At 36.6% G+C, this 17,412-nt stretch overlaps 1 protein-coding gene across 1 annotated transcript in view; it reads right to left on the reverse strand.

Annotated features, from left to right (window-relative positions):
• The window catches only part of NBEAL1 (neurobeachin like 1), a 194,099-nt gene that overhangs the window by 14,662 nt on the left and 162,025 nt on the right, over window positions 1-17,412 (reverse strand). The window contains 6 exon segments of the mRNA XM_078147544.1: window positions 5,115-5,231; window positions 6,603-6,700; window positions 7,736-7,780; window positions 7,783-7,852; window positions 11,540-11,649; window positions 13,080-13,210. Coding sequence (XP_078003670.1) covers window positions 5,115-5,231; window positions 6,603-6,700; window positions 7,736-7,780; window positions 7,783-7,852; window positions 11,540-11,649; window positions 13,080-13,210 — 571 coding nt within the window.

The following is a 17,412-nucleotide window of genomic DNA, read 5'->3' on the forward strand; positions in this document are numbered from 1 at the left end:
TGTCCCTGGTACCTGGTCAAAATACTTGGTACACATAGTGGGCACTTAATAAATGAATGTTGTATGGTCTTGTGGAAGAGAGATTAGGCTTGTACTGCTTGGATACCACAGAGCAAAACTAGGACCAACAGCGTGGAAACAGCAGAGAATTATATTCTAGCTTGATGCAAGGAAAAACATCTAATGATTAGAGCTATCCTTAAGGAAAATTCACAATTAAGAATGATAATTATGAATGTGAATGGGATAAAGTAATCCATAACATGGAGAAAAATAGCTGGATGAATTAGAAGGCAGAATTCAACAACAACAAAAAAGAAAGAACAGATTAATAAATTAGGCATGCAACTAAAAATTCTAGAAAACTATGAATTACTGTTACTCCAAACTGAATGGTCATAAAACATCACAAACAAATTGGAAGGGCAAAGAAATAAAATTATCTTTCGGATCTATGGATAGAGAAAGAGTTCACCAGCAACAGAGAGAACCACACAAGAGAAAATGGACAATTCTGACTATGCATAATTAAAAGGTTTTGCAAAAATAAATCTAATGTATTAAAAATTAGAAGGGAAACTGGTAACTAGGAAAAAAAATGTCTGAAGCAAATTTAACTTAGGAAAGTTTTGTATCCAAGAACTGATTTAAATTTGTAAGACTAAGAGCCATTCTTTTTTTTTTTTTTGGCTAGGCAATGGGGTTAAGTGACTTACCCAGGGTCACACAGCTAGTGAGTGTTATGTGTCTGAGGCCACATTTGAACTCAGGTCCTTCTGACTCCAGGGCCAGGGCTCTACCCACTGTGCCACCTAACTGCCCCTAAGAGCCATTCTTCAAGGGATAAATGGTCAAAGGATGTGAGCAGGCAGTTGGTTGTTTTTAATAGTTATGCAAACTAAATTTCAACATTAGCTATGTTTCATCATACCTCTCCCCTTCCCCCCCAAAAAAAATGCAAGAGGGAGGGAGGGAAGGAGGGAAAGAAAGAAGGAGGCAGTGAGGGAAGGAAGTTTCGATCTAAAATCTGAGTCCATTAATTGTCTAGCTGGAAGTAGAGAGCATGTTTCATCATAAGTCCTTTGGAATTGTGGCTAGTCATTTCGTTGATCAGAGTTACTAAGTCTTTCAAAGTTGATTATCTCTACATTATTGCAGTTATTATGTAAACTGTTCTCCTGGTTCGGCTCACTTCATTTTGTATCAGTTCATACATGTCTTTCCAGATTTTTCTGAAACCATGCTCTGCATCATTGCTTACACCACAATATTCCTTCATTATTCATATACTATAACTTATTCAATCATTCCCCAACTGATGGACACCATCCCAGGCTCAATTTATTTGTCACTACAAAAAGAACTGTTAAGAATACTTTTGTAGGGGCAGCTAGGTAGTGCAGTGGATAGAGCACCAGCCCTGAAGTCAGGAGGACCTGAGTTCAAATCCAGCCTCAGACACATAACATTTACTAGCTGTGTGACTCTGGGAAAGTCACTTAACCCCATTGCCTAATCAAAAAAAAAAAGAAAAAAGAAAAAAGAAAGAATAATTTTATATATATTGGTGCTTTTCCTCTTTCTTTGACCTCTCTGGGGTATAGACTAGGTAGTGATATTCCTGGGTCAAAGGGCAAGCAAAGTATAACAGCTTTTTGGGCATAGTTCCAAATTGCTTTCCAGAATAAACAGACTAGTTCATAGCTTCACCAACAATGTACCTACTTCTCTACATTCCCTCAGTATTTGGCATTTTCCTTTTTTGTCTTCTTAGCCAATTTGATGGGTATGAGTTGGTACCTCAGAGTTGTCTTAATGTGTATTTCTCTAATTATTAGCAATTTACAGGATTTTTTTCATATGGGTATTGATAGCTTTGATTTCTTCCTTTGAAAACTGCCTACTCAAATGCACTGACCATTTATCAACTAAGGAATCATTCTTATTCTTGTAAATTTGACTCTGTTCCCTATATATTTTAGAAATGAGACCTTTATCAAATGATACCATTAGAAATGAGACCTTTATACAAAGATTTTCCCCCCACTTTCCTGCTTTTCTTCTTATTTTAGCTGCACTGGTTTATTTTTTATCCAAAATGTTAACTTTATTTTTAACTTTTAACTTTAACTTTATTTTAAATCAAAATTATCCATTTTATCTCCTATGAACGCCTATCTTGTTTGGTGATGAACTCTTCTCCCTATGCATAGATCTGACAGGTAATTTCTTCAGGGCAGGCAGTTTTCAAAGGAAGAAAGTCAAACTATCAAAAACCATAAGAAAAAATGCTTTAAATCACTAATAATTAAAGAAATGCAATTAAAGCAACTCTGAGGTACTTTAAGGTTCACCCATTCTACTGGTAAAATAGAAAAATGCCCAAGTCCATTTTTTTTTAGGCAATTGGGATTAAGTGACTTGCACAGGGTCACACAGCTAGTTAAGTGTTTGGTCTGAGGCCAGATTTGAACTCAGGTCCTCCTGACTTCAGGGCCGGTGCTCTATCCATTGAGCTACCTAGTTGCCCCTGGCAAAATAGAAAAATGACAAAAGTTGGAGTGGCTGCAAGAAAACAGGTATATTAATACATTATTGGTGGTCCTGGGAATTGTTCCGGCCATTCAAGAAAGCAATGTGGCACTATGCCCAGAAGTTTACCAAACGGTCCATACTTTTTAACCCAGCTCTACTGACATTATTAATGGCCTATGCTGTACTCCAAAAGGAAATGTTTTAGAGGAGGAAAAGAATCTTTACGTACAAAACTATTTCTAATCATTTTTTTCATTGTCATCAAAAATTGAAAACTAAGGGGGTATTTCCCTACTAGGGAATGGTCAGTGGCTAAACAAACTGTGGTATATAAATGTAAGGACAGTATTGTGCCATAATAAGTGACACAACAGTTTCAGAAGAAACCAAGAAGACCTTTATGAACTGATTCTGAGCAAAGTGAGCAGAACTAGGAGAACAATTCATACAATGATAGCATTTCAGAGTTAAAGAGTTTAAAACACTGTTCAGTGCAATGATAAACTGCATACAAAAAATTAAGATGAATACAAAATGATGAATACAATAAATGAATACGAAAAAATGAAGATGAAACATGCCACTCACTTCCTACTAGAGAAGTGATAAACTTGAAAGGCATAAGGAGACATACAATTCATATATTTTCAGACATGGCCAGTGAGGGGATTTTATTTGCTAGATTATGTATGTATATCCTGAAGGTTTCATTTCTCAGGGTTTTTTTACTTGTTCAATGTGGGGGTAGGGGTAATGGGAGAGAGATTAGTAAGAGAAAAGTGAAATAAAAAATAAGAGAGGGCTTCTGTTGAAGGGGAGGAATTGATAGCTAGTAATGCAGTGATGCCAAGAAAATAAGAAATTAAAGAAAAAAGCACTAATGAAGCATTAAAAAATACATAGAAAAGAAGGAAGTTTGGAACAAGACACAGACACGCAGAGCAGTTTTGGTACAATTTCATATATAATCCTCTTTTCTGTTTTTATTTGTAAATTGAAATGTATTTGTGTCTGTAGATGCTTGTTAAGCTTATAATGAAAAAAAAAGTACAACAAGTTGCAATCGGCATTAGTGGTAGGAATAGCCACACAGATGAAATCACAGATCAGTATAGAGTATTAAATTAAAATGACATCACCAAAAAAAAAATAGGGGCAGCTAGGTGGCGCCCTGGAGTCAGGAAGACCTGAGCTCAAATAAGGCCTCAGACACCTGACACTTACTATCTGTGTGTCCCTGAGCAAGTCACATAACCCCATTGCCTAGTCAAAAAAAAAAAAAAGACATCACCTCTGGTATTTGCTCAGCTAATTCACTGACATCCTCACCTAGACCAATGACTTAAAAGAATGTAGAACCGTAAGTCACTGAGAGGGACTAAAGTTCTCTTGGAAAATTCTATTTCAGACACATTTAGACCAGGCTACTTATTTGCTCACCCTTTTGAGAAGGTATGAATCAATCAATTAATAAACACTTTACTTTGTGCCAACCACTGGGGACACAAAAAAAGGCAAAACAGTCGCTGCTCTCAAGAAACTTACTTTCTAATGTGGTAGCCTACATATAAATAGATACCAAGAGAACAGGTGGAAAGTAGCTTTGAAGGGGAAGGCTCTAACAGCCAAAAAAGTCTGGCAGGACTTCCTGTAGAGGTGGCATTAGTCTTAAAAGAAGCCCAGGATTTTAAGAGGTAAAGGTAAGGAAAGAAAGAGTACTAGGCCTGAGAGACAGACAGCTAGGTCAGCAGAAGGGGATGGGAGATAGAGTATTGTCTGTGAGGAACAGCAAACAGGCCATCAGGGGTGGGGAACCTGTGGCCTCGAGGCCACATGTGGCCCTCTAAGGTCCTCAAGTTCGATCCTTTGACTGAATCCAAACTTCACAGAACAAATCCCTTTAATAAGGATTTGTTCTGTAAAACTTGGACTCAGTCACAAAGCTGCACCCAAGGACCTGGAAGGCTATAGGTTTCCTACCCCTAGGCCAGATTGTTGGGTTACAGGGTGTTGTCAAGGGACATAAAGACAGGAAAATAGGTTGTGAAAAGTATTAAATGCCAAATAAAAGAGTCTCTATTTGATCCTGGAAATACTGGGGAGCCACTGGAGGTTGCAGACCCATATAAAGTAATCTCAGGGAGAATAAAGAGCTCAGTTCAGACTTCTGCTCAGAATTAGATAACTTCAAAGTAAAAAGCAAGAAAAAGTTTTCAAAAGCCAATTGCAAGTTATTGTAAACAACATATTTGTATACTTTTTTATCTTTATGAAGTGTTTTACACAACTCATTTGATCCTCCCAACACTGTTGAAGTAGGTATGGTAAATAACACCATTTTACAGATTGGGAAACAGAGACTCAGAGAGGTTAAGACCAAGGTCAAACAAGTAGGAAGAAGCATAGGTGGGATTCAAATTCAGGTCTTCTGACCAGGTTCAGGACTCTTTTCATTCTCTATGCTATGGTTTTCTGTTATGTGTTCAGCCATTCCCGCTCCATCATTAAATGTAATTGAATAAAAGTTGGTATGATTTCAAACTAGGTATGCTTAGTGATGTTATAAAGTGAAATTTTACCTCTATAAAGAATGAGTTGAGTTCCGGGAGATGCTGGAAGAGGTTCAAGGATGCAGTGTCTGTTTTAGTCTGTCTCTGTACTACTTCTTCTGCTGATAATCTTGGAGGGTGAGGTTCCTTTAGAATAATTTTAAGGGAAAAATAACTAAATTCAGAGTACATATACAACATATATTACAAAGTGTGCCACTCACAATTTAATCTTTAATCTTCAGCCAAAATTTCAATCACTGAGAACTCCAAAAGAATAGAATTTTTACTACAATCATGGAGGATAAAGTATCCACACATTGTTGCATTCCCTTCTCCATAGTGGAAACTTAAATGAAAGACTTACAGGACTTCCTATCTCTAACATTTAATCTCTACTCAGTCTCAGAGAGAAACTGAACGGTACAGTCAATCACTTGGACAAACAAATAAAATCACATAATTAGAGAAACCCCATTAATATTGCAGTACCAAAGCTGAAATACAGGAAGACAAATCTGTCTGAAGAGTTTCTCCCTCAATCCTATCCTGCACTTCTTGGGAAATTTATCTGAGAGAATAAGCAATTTAATTAGATTTAACTCCCAATCACCAATATTAATTAGATTGAACTCATAATTATTAATACATGTATTATCCATTTTATCTAAAGAGAAGGCATATTTTCAGTTATTTGTCATCCTTTGGGACCTCTTCCATTGAAATAGATCAGTGCAAAGGGAATGTGAGCATCAATTCAAAAAAAAAAACAGTTGCAAAGGTTAAGTCTGATATAAAATACATTTCACTATGCATTTAATTATGCACAGAGCAGGACCTTAATAAATGCTTACAGATTTGTCTTTAAAATTCCAATGTAACTATTTTTGTATTTTTAATCAACCAATATAATTTATTAAGCACCTACTAGATGCAATGAACTGTGCTACCAGGCACTAGGCAAAGAAGGAACAATTTAGGCTTTTAATGAGCTTATATCCTGTTAGGGCAGTAAGGTATATGTACATCTTAAGCACACACAAACTATGCAGAATAAATGCAAGCAGAAAATATATAAAATAAATAAAAGATAGCCTTTTGCTTTTTTTTTTTGTAACCCCCAGCACTCAGTACAGTGCTTGGCACACAGTAAAACACCTAATAAACGTTTTTTCATTCATTCAATTAATTTCATTAATTGAAGGAGAGCAAAAGAACTGGTAATTTTATATATGGATAATACCCCCTAGTCACTGGCTCCTCATCTCTGCCTCACAGAATGTCACTTCTCCAATATTCCCGACTCCAGGCCCATCACTCCATTCACTGTGCCACCTAGCTGCAGATATTGTATAGTGCCACGACTGTGGCACTATATATATATTTTTCCCCAATGTTTTGGATGGTCTTGTGGAAGAAGGGCTTAAAGCTACAAGACTCTCAAAACATTTATAATGCCAATCTTTGGCAATTCAAATTTTGATACTTCCTGATGTCAATAATTTCTTAATGATTTACCTTTAATAGCTGACAGGGTGTTTGCCCAAAATTGTTAATCATTCCTTCCAAAGCTTTTCTTTCTTTTTCATCTGTTAAGGCATCAAGATCCACTGCTCCTAAAGCCATGATAAGTTTAAAAAAAAAAAAGAGGCAAGAAAAATCAACAAGTCACTCATTGACATAGATTTCTAAATTCATATTATTTGAAATATTATGAGCCCTTCAATTTACCACTTACAATAATGTGAATAGATCATAATTTAAATGGTGAAGAATAATCTTGCCTACTTTTACTATTTTCACCCTAAGAACCCTTGGGAAGCACTGGCCTAGACGACCTGGTTTGTTTTTCCTCTCTTCACCAAAAACTATCCTCAATCAGTGTCTCTTTTGAAGCTTCCTCCCATCCTTTCTCTGGACACCAACCCTGTCTGGCAATATGTGGGCATAAAGGATGTCATCAGGGAAATTTCTGACTGGGAAATGAAGTGGGCTGGCCCTATAGTGAGAGCAAGAAATAACCAATGAATAGCTCGTACGTTCCTCTCATTGGTATACGCAAATAATTTCAGGTTCCCCACCCCTGCTCGAAACTGTACCTTAAAAAACGCTTATATGGTCAAAAGTTGGAAGGAATTAAAATATAAATTATTTGTAATTAATGACACCTTTAAGATACAATGCATCCTTAAGAAGCTTGGGTTTTGTTTTGTTTTTTTTCTGTAAGGCAATTGGAGTTAAGTGACTTGCCCAGGGTCACACAGCTTATAAGTCTAAAGCCACATTTGACCTACGGTCCTCCTGACTCCAGGGATGGTGCTCTATCCACTGTACCACCTAGCTGCCCTAATAACTTTGTTTTGAATGGTCCCATATTATTCTGCAGAGGCTTTATTTTGCTGGATTTGAACCCATCTGGCTAAAATTCTACCTTTTGGGCCTTAATGTAATCAAGGAAAAAGAAACAAAGAAAACCAGAGATTCCTGGTGCTTGTAAGGGTGCTTGAGTCATCAGAATTACATTTTTGTGCATTAGTTTATACAGTTAATGTTGTCAAGTTCAAATACAAAACAGAAGCACATTCAGAACTTTTTCAAATGATGTTTCCAGTCACTATTATATCACAAAGAGAAAATACTGAAATTTATACCTTCATAACTACAATAGTAGAAAACATTGAGTGCTTCCACTGCTTTGGGCCCCTTTGTTTATAGCCAAAAATCAGGTCTATCCATTCATGAAGATGAGCAGAAACATACTCGGACTCCTAGAACAGGAATAATTTGCATTAACTATAAACACTTTCCACCTTATAAATAAAATTATATATCATGTTTGGAAATCAAGATGAAAATCCTCATTTGTGACTCTTAGTATGCTGTAACCACAAATTTTACACGGTTTAAACAAATCCACACAATGCTTCTTAAAGGAAGAAAGAAAATGCTCAGGAAATAAAGATACAAGGACATCTTGACTATCCAGAACAATTTGGGCAAGGTGGAAGAGGGAAGGAAAGTTCAATAGCTGTATCACCATCAAGCTCCTGGGGTTGCCACCTTCAGCATATCTCTCTAACCCCCCTACCCTCTCTTCTGACACTCCCCCCCACCCCAGGGCAGGCCCCCATCACCTGACTGCTGTAGCAGCTTGCTGATGGGCTGGCTGGCCCAGAGTCTCCCCCCATTCTGGCCCATTGTTGGATCTTCCTAAAGCACAGGTCTGACTGTGTTACCTGCTTCTTCCCCTCCCTCCTTCCCTATATCCAATCAACTCCAATAGGCCCTATCGCCCTAGGATCAAATATAAAATCCTGTGTTTGATTTTTAAAGCTCCTTAAAATCTGACCCCAGCCTATTTCTTCAGGAGTCACCCCCCTCACCCCCCCCCCGCTGTTTCTCATACTCCTCTCCATCTCTCAATTCCAGGCACCTTCTCGGGCTCTCCCCCATGCCTGGAATGCTCTACTTCCTGGTTCCCTGGCACTTCCTTCAAGGCTTAACTAAAGTCTCACCTTTCCCAGTTTTTCCTCCTTAATCTCAGTGCCATCCTTCTTAGGCTACCCCCAATTAATCTTGTCTATGTCTTGTTTGTACATAGTTATTTACACCTTGTCTCCTCACTAGATTGTGAACTTCTTGAAAGCAGAGACAGCTTTTTGCCTTTCTTCGTAGCCACCTCCCTTAGCACACTTAGCACAGTGCCTGGCATATAGCAGGGTATAAGAGGAAGGGTATAAGAGAAGGGGGAGGAGATAGAAGGGAGGGCAGATTCGGGGAAAGGTATTCAGAATGCACACTGTCTTAGGGTTGGGGGAGGGATGAGATGGGGAGAAAATCTGGAACTCAAAATCTTGTGGAAGTGAATGTTGAAAACTAAAAATAAATAAATTAATGGACAAAAAAAATGAAAGCATCTGGATTCTGCTATCTGCTTCTACACACACAAAAAAATGTTATTGGGATGATATGGTTTAACTGGGTCCCTCATCAAGCTTTCCATAACTGTTTTTGGGTTTTTTCTCCCCTACCTTTCCATGACTTTTAGCTGTTTAATGAGATGGAGCTACTCAAAATCACCCAACCCCCCCCAGTAAAACATTATAAACAAATTTATATTCTAAATCCCTGCTGCTTTTGACTGTCACATGTCTCTACACAGCAAAGAGATGGCAGAGTGAAACAGAGCAGTAGAATTGGAATCAGGAATATCTGAGTTCAAATCCTGCCTTATAAACTGCTGTCATCTTGGGCATGTCATTTAATTTCTTTTGGTCTCAGTTTCTTCATCTGTAAAATGGGGGTGATAATAATACCTCATTCACAGAACTTTTGTGAGATCAAATGAGTTAATAATGTCAAACACTTTGCAAACTTTCAAGTACCATAAATCAACGTTAGTGTCAAGGAGAACAAGTAATTGTTGGCAAAGGTAGTTTCCAAGTTTTTTGGGAAGGCAGGAACTCATGAATCCAGATCTTCCTCATTCCATGGCCCACTCTCTACTCAGCACACCATGTCACCTCTTTTAGCCTCAATAGCTTATTTAGAAGTCAAGTGAAAGGTGTTTTAAATACATGCTGTAGCTTTTAATTTTTGTTTCCTTTTAATTGGCATTAATTTTGATTTTTGTTCTGAAAAGTCACTTGGCCGTTGGCACAAAGATCATGATTCAAAAATTATTGATCAATCATTTCCTGCTATTCCCCATAAACTACTTCTAAACTTTTTTTTTTTTTGGTGAGGCAACTGGAGGTTAAGTAACTTGCCCAGGGTCACACAGCTAGTAAGTGTCAAGCGTCTGGTCTGAGACCGGATTTGAACTCAAGTCCTCCTGACTCCAGGGCTGGTGCTCTATCCATGCACCACCTAGTTGACCCCTAAACTATCTTCTTGAAGAAAGAATTTATGATATGTAAGATTCAGGCTTCTTTAGCAGCCTTTATTCGACTGCATTTCTTCCTCCTGTGACTTATTTTCTAATACATTTTTTTTGCCATTCTCCCTTGAGTCAATTTTTAAGTCGCAGAGCATGTTTTCAGATGTATAAGAGAACCAAGTGCAACAAATCCTTTCAAGGAATCATGTGAAATGCTGAGGTAAGACCCCCAGCACATGAGGTGCGTCCCCTGGAGGAGAAAAGATTTATAAGACATGGATGAGAGTCAGTCAGAATCAGAAGGCATAAGTAGGTTATGATCAGCATTTCTGCATGAAACACCCACACTGATCATGGAGATGATTTCAAATAATCAATGGATCACCATGACCTTATTACTCAGGAACAACTAGAAAATTAACCAGCTTTTCTAACCAAGCCCCTACACTGTACTGAATATTGGAGCTGTCCTTGGAAAAAAATACCCTAGAAAAAATGCCATCTTCTTAAAAGCTAAACAGCACATCTTTGGATTTCAAGTTCCTTTTGGAGAAAAGCAAGGGAGGAGACATGAAAGTAATTGTACAGAAGTTGTTTTTTGAAGGCTGACTTGTGTAGCTATACTCCAGTTCTGTTATACTATCAAGTTATCCCCAAATGAGGTAATAAATGAGAATCCGATGCAATTCAGCAAGCCACTTGTGAGCACGTAAGTATATTGTGAGACAATTTATGAGGCACTACAGATACAAAGACAAAAATGAAAAAGTCTTTGCCCTCAAGAAGCTTACTAATGAGAATATATCCTTAGACACATATTGGAGTAATAAGGTTAACATTCAAACCTAATTCAAACTATCTTTTTTCATTAACAGCCCTTCATGGGAATGATGAATTGAGATATAATCATTATTTGGGTTCAAATCATAGAAAGGAGAGAACTGTGAATGCCTATAATGGCAATTATAGCATCAGTGCCCTGACACTGCTGGAAGTCATGGTTAGAGAGTACTGATTTCTAGTAGTAACAGCATAAGGACCATGAGCATCATGTGAAATTTCCAGACTCTCCAATATTTCTTTTCAGATAAGGAACTGGGTGGGCCAGCTTGGTGACTTTTACCAGTATGATGACATTAACATCATATCTGTCCATCTCAAATGATGAGGCTCACTTAATTTGCAACAAAAAAGACTTCAGTAAGGTAGTGAAGCATACTAACACAACTGTCCCATTTGGTTGAATCGTACTAAATACCTATAGTGGAAACAAAGTCTAGAAGAACTAAAGCAACTATAAGAAATATAAAGTAAAGCAAATTATGGTGTTAATGACTGAGGTGGTTTCACATAAAATGAACATCTTGTAGAACTTAACATTTATAATACTTCGCTATCAAATTTTAAAGTATATGCAGACATTCCATATCACTAGAAAATTTCTAGGCCCCAACCAGATTGCAATATATTTGTCATTAAGGCCTTTACTGTTATAATGATTTACCAATAAAAATAAATAATTATTTTTTGGCCTCTTTTATTAATCTGTATGAGCAACCAAGAAGAGAAGGCTTACCAGAGCTTTTCTATGTTTATAGATGAAATCTTCAGCAGATTTAGCCCATCTGGGGAGAACCACATCACCTACTAGTTCTTTGGAGATTTGAAGGCGCCCCAAATTAAAATCTACAATACATAACAGAGAAAAATAAAGTAATTTAAAAAAGGAATATCAGTAGGGAAAAATAAGCTCCATTCCTGGGATCAAAATATGACGATACTAGGTTGTTTTGTTTTTTTCTCATTGGCATAAAGTTAAAGTTAGAGAATGAACAGAAAATTAGTTTCTTTAGTATTAAACCAGAATGCATTTTGTTCTAACAACGTATTCAACAAATAAAATTATTTTTCTTGAATGGATTCCATTTTAGAAGTTTACTAATATGAAAATATGAAAAGTGTAGCTACTGTATGAATCAAGTTTTAAATTAGTTATTTCACTACTTCAAAGGATGAAATAACACAGTTATTATGAAATAAATTAGAGGTCTCATGAGTTAGACTGATGAGAAAAATGAATGTAGAAATATCTGGAGGCTCTGATTCTCACCTTTCTAAGGATAAAACAATGCATGTGGACACTTCAAATTAATATTACCTATATTTTCCTTCTTACATTAAAAATAAGGGGAAAAGATTTCTTCTGATGGTTAAGGCATATAACTCACTCAATAAAGCGTTTTTGGTACTTTGTGCCTTGCAGACTCATAGACCTTCAGAAATCATTCTATCCAAACCATCATTTTACAGATGAGGAAACTCACCCTAAAGAAGGCAAGTAATTTGCCCAGGGCAGAGCAATGGAAAGAACACTGGACAAATAGGGAAAAGATCCAGGTTCAAGTGACCCTGGCTAAATTACCAACAATTCTGAGCCTCAAAATCCACACTATAAAATGGAGACATAACAATAATTACTTAACATACTTTTAAGCACACTTACAAGGATATGTTTGCCAAAACACTGAGGATTATGAAGTGCTATACAAATATAAGGTATGTAAAAATATTATGAGAACCTCAGATTCCTGATGTCAACTCTAACACTCTTTCTACAACACTATGCCCCAACCTCAAACCTACTGAGTATCTCATCTTACAGTCTAATTTTATTTTTAAGCTATGCTTTAAAAACACACAGTGCACTTCTAAGAAGATTATAATGCTGAACGAGTCATTGTCCACAATCTTCACTCTGTATTACTGTTCTGTGTGCTCTATGTCTTTGTCCTTTTCCCATGCCCATTCAATACATGAGAAGAGTTGCAGGAGAAAAAAGCAGATCTCCCTACCTTGTTCTCAGATGAATGCCATCTACTCAATGATCTCTCTCACCAAGTCCAATCTATCTAATTTCTCTCTTACTTATAGCACTGCCTTGGAGGTAAAACCCAAACATGGATTTTATCAACTTCCCCAAAAATAAATCATAGAAAGAATGAGTTTCAACTGGCAAAATATACAGGAGAAGAATGTTTTTCCCCATGGAAAATATCTCCTTGCTACTGTATTCAAAAGGGGTCAAATTCTTAACTTCATAATTTGTGAAATCTTACGATTTTGATTTTCCAAGAACTCTGGAAAGTAGAAGAACTCAGGAATAAGCTCTTTCACATCATATGGATTATCCATGAGAGCCTGCCAGGTAGCAGGGATAGAATGAAACTGTCGATCCGCACAATCAAACCTGTGTATAAGGATGGAGAGAACACCACCTGATTCAAAACATTAAAAAACTATGTTAAAAAAAAGTCTGAAACCTTTCTTCTTCGCTTCTGCTCTCACTTCTAAGAAAGTGGTTTTCTTTATGATTTGCCTACTATATCTTTCTAGTTTTCTTGGTTAATTCTAAATACTATAGTTTTCACTACTGAAGTCAATATAATTAAAACATTTCAAAACTAAATCATATTAGACAAAAGTCTGAATAAACAGAATTCATAAGAATATACTCTGAAGAGACTTATTTCTTTGGTAAGCTAAAGGTTACTGGAAAAATATTAGTTAATGTTGAGAAAGTTCTAGAAATCACACGTCTAAGTATCCAAACAAGTATAATACCACTGACATGAAGCAGAGCACAATAGTAGTCTTATTAGTTAATTATGTTCATTAGAACAGACCAGAATTCTTAAATTCATAATTTTCTATGTTTCACTTTTATTTATATTTTAGAAAAACAGACTATCTCATCTTTCAAATATATATGCAAATAGATTTTAAAAATGAGTAAGTCAATAATGTTAATTTCAGTTGGTTAAAAGATTTGATGTGCATTCTGAATTAATCCTTCCCATTTGAAAAATTTCATAAATCTTCATCCACAGAAGTGAAGGTAGAATCAAACAAGCAGCCTGTAACTAGTTTTCTTTGTGATTGGGCTGTATATCATCTGATATATTAATTTCCTTTCTAGGCAACTCAGAGCCTACAGAAAGGTAGACAATTAGAAATATAACCTAGCAGCTCCCCCAAGCTTTTGCTCTTTTGTGGCAGGGATAAAGAAGGGCCAGAGTTATTTTTTTTCTTTTCATTTAAGTTTTCAGGGTCTTCTGAAGCCTGGAGAAGCAAGGCTGTGCTCTACAAAAGAAAGAGAATCTGCTGTTAGCTAGTTCCATTAAACATTTTCCAGGCTTGCTCATTTCACTGAAGGAGGATGAAAACCCTGAGTAGGGAAAACAGATGCAGGACAGGTAATTTAAAAATGATTGGACTACATGAAAGTCATGATCAAAAAAAAAAGCCCAGACATCATCTTTCAAGAAATTATCAAGAAAAATCACCCTGATATTCTAGAACCAGAGGGTAAAATGGAAATTGAAAGAATCCACTAATCACATCCTGAAAGAGATCACAAAAGAGGAATATTATAGCCAAATTCCAGAGCTCCCAGGTCAAGGACAAAATAATATAGCAAGCAGCCAGAAGGAAACAATTCAAGTATTGTGGAGCCACAGTTAGGATAACACAAGATTTAGCAGCTTCTACATTAAAGGATCAGAGGGCTTGGCATATGATACTACAAAGGGCAAAGGAGCTAGGATTACAACCAAAAATCACCTACCCAGCAAAACTGAGCATAATCCTTCAAGGGGGGAAAATGGATATTCAATGAAACGGAGGACTTTTGAGCATTCCTAACAAAATGACCAGAGCTGAACAGAAACTTTGACTTTCAAATATAAGCTTCAAGAGAAACATAAAAAGGTTAAAAGGAAAGAGAAATCAGAAGGGATTCAATAAGGTTAAACTATTTACATTCCTACATGGGAAAATGATACTTGCAAATCCTAAACATTTTCTCATTGAGGCAGTTAGAAAGAGTATACATAGACAAAATATACAGATTTGAGTTGAATACGATGGGATGATTATCTAAAAAAATAAAATTAAGGGGTGAGAAAGAGAAATACACTGGGAGAAGGGGGAAGAGAGAGGTAGAATGGGGTAAATTATCTGATCTAAAAGAGGCCCAAAACAGCTTTTACAGCATAGGGGAAGATGGGATTGTTGGGCAGGAGCACTTGAACCTTACTGTCACTGGACTGACTCAAAGGGAATAACATACACACTCAGTGGGGTGTAGAAATCTATCTTACCACACAGGAAAGTAGAAAGCGGGTATGGAGGTGGAGGGAACTGATAGAACAGAGGGCAACAGGGAGGTAAAAGTCAGAAGCAAAATACTTTTGAAAATGGACAGGGTGAAAGGAGAGAGAGAGAGTAGGATAAATGGGGGAAAACAGGATAACGGGAAATAAGTTAGCAACCATAACTATGGAAAAATTTTTATGGCAAGTATATCTGATAAAGGTCTCATTTCACAAATATATAGAGAACTGAGTCAAATTTATAAAAGTAAAGCCATTCCTCAACTGACAAATGGTCAAAAGATATTAACAAGCAGTTTTCAGACAAAGTAATAAAAGCTATCTATAGTCATATAAAAAGTTGATCCAAATCCCTACTGATTAGAGAAATGCAAATTAAAACAACTCTGAGGTACCAATTCTCACCTATCAGATTGACTAATATGATGGAAAAGGAAAATGACAAGTGTTGAAGAGGATATAGGGAAATTGAAATACTAATGCACTGTTGGTGGAGTTGTGAACTGATTCAACCATTCTGGAGAGCAGTGTGGAACTATGCCCAAAGGGTTACTGAAGTGGGAATGCCTTTTGACCCAGCAATACCACTATTAAGTCTATATTCCAAAGAGATAAAAAGGAAAAGGACTTATATGTGCAAAAATATTTATAGCAGATCTTTTAGTGGTGGCAAAGAAATTAGAAACTTAAGGGATGTCCATCAATTGAGGAATGACTGAACAAGTTATGGTATATAATTGTGATGGAGTACTATTATAAGAAATGATAAGCAGGATGTTCTCAGAAAAATCTGGACAGACTTACATGAACTGATGCAAAGTGAAGTGAGCAGAACCAGAAAAACAGTATATACAATAACAGCAATACTATACAAGGATCCACTGTGAAGATTAGGTATTCTTAACAATACAATGATCCCAGGCAATTCTGAAGGACTTATAAGGAAAAATGCTATCCATCCGCAGAGAAAGAACTATTGGAGTCTGAATTCAGATCGAAGCATACTTTTTAAAAAATTTTCTTTATTTTTTTCGGTCTTTTGGTCTGTTTTCTTTCACAACATGATTAATATGGAAATATGTTGTGTATAACTACATATGTATAACCTACATCAAATTGCTTGTCTTCTCAATAAGGGAGGAGAGAATTTAGAACTCAAAATTTTAAAAACTGAATGTTAAAATTATTTTTACATGTAAATGGGGAAAATATTACCACACAGGAAAGTAGAGGAGAAAAAGAAAGGTAGTTCAGGATATGGTTTCAATGTTACAGCAAAAGAAATTTGCCTGAAAAATTAAGGAGTGAGAGAGGAATGTGCTGGGAGAAGGAGAAAGGGACAGGTAGAATGGGGTAAATTATCTCACATAAAAGAGGCAAGAAAAAGCTTTTACAGTGGAGGGGAAGAAGGAGGAAGTAAGAAGGAATGAGTGAACCCTACTCCCATCAGATTTGGCTTAAGGAGAGAATAACATACACATCCAATTGAGTATGTAAATCTATCTTACCCTATAGGAAAGTAGGAGGGAAGAGAATAAAAGAGGGAGGGGTGATAGAAGGGAGGGCAGATTCGGGGAGGGAGTAAGCAGAAGTCAACACTTTTGAAGAAGGACAGGGACAAAAGAAAGAATAGAATAAATGGGGACCAGGATAGGATGGAGGAAAATATAATTAGTCTTTCACAACATGACTATTATGGAAGTGTTTTGCATGACTACACATGTATGGCCTATTTCAAACTGCTTACCTTCTCAATGAGGGTGGGTGGGGAGGGAGGAGGGGAGAGAATTTGGAACTCAAAGTTTTGGAAATGAATGTTAGAAATTGTTTCTGCATACAACTGGGAAACAAGATACATAGGCAAAGGGGTATAGAAATCTACCTTACCCTACAAGAAAATAGAAAGGGAAGAGGATAAGGGGGAGTCAGGGGAAGGAACAGAAGAGAGAACAGATTGGGTGAAGGGGGAATCAGAATGTAGGCCATCATGGGGTGGGGGGAAGGGAGGGATGTGGAGAAAATTTGGAATTCAAAATCTTGTGGAAATGAATGTTGAAAACTAAAAATAAATAAATAAATTGGGGGAAAACATTAAAATAAATTTTAAAAAATTAAAAAAAAATAAATTTGCTTGAGCTATTTCTACAAGGTAATAATATATTTTATTTATTCCCCCTTTTCTTAGCTCTCTTGACATACTCAATAAGGCTAACAGAGGAACAGATTAGGCAAAATCCCAGGATCCAGCTCTATACCACTGAGAGGTTGTTTGGATTTT

Source organism: Phascolarctos cinereus, unplaced genomic scaffold (assembly GCF_003287225.1).
Source record: "Phascolarctos cinereus isolate Bilbo 61053 unplaced genomic scaffold, phaCin_HiC Scaffold_7;HRSCAF=346, whole genome shotgun sequence".
Classification (NCBI taxonomy): Eukaryota; Metazoa; Chordata; class Mammalia; order Diprotodontia; family Phascolarctidae; genus Phascolarctos; species Phascolarctos cinereus.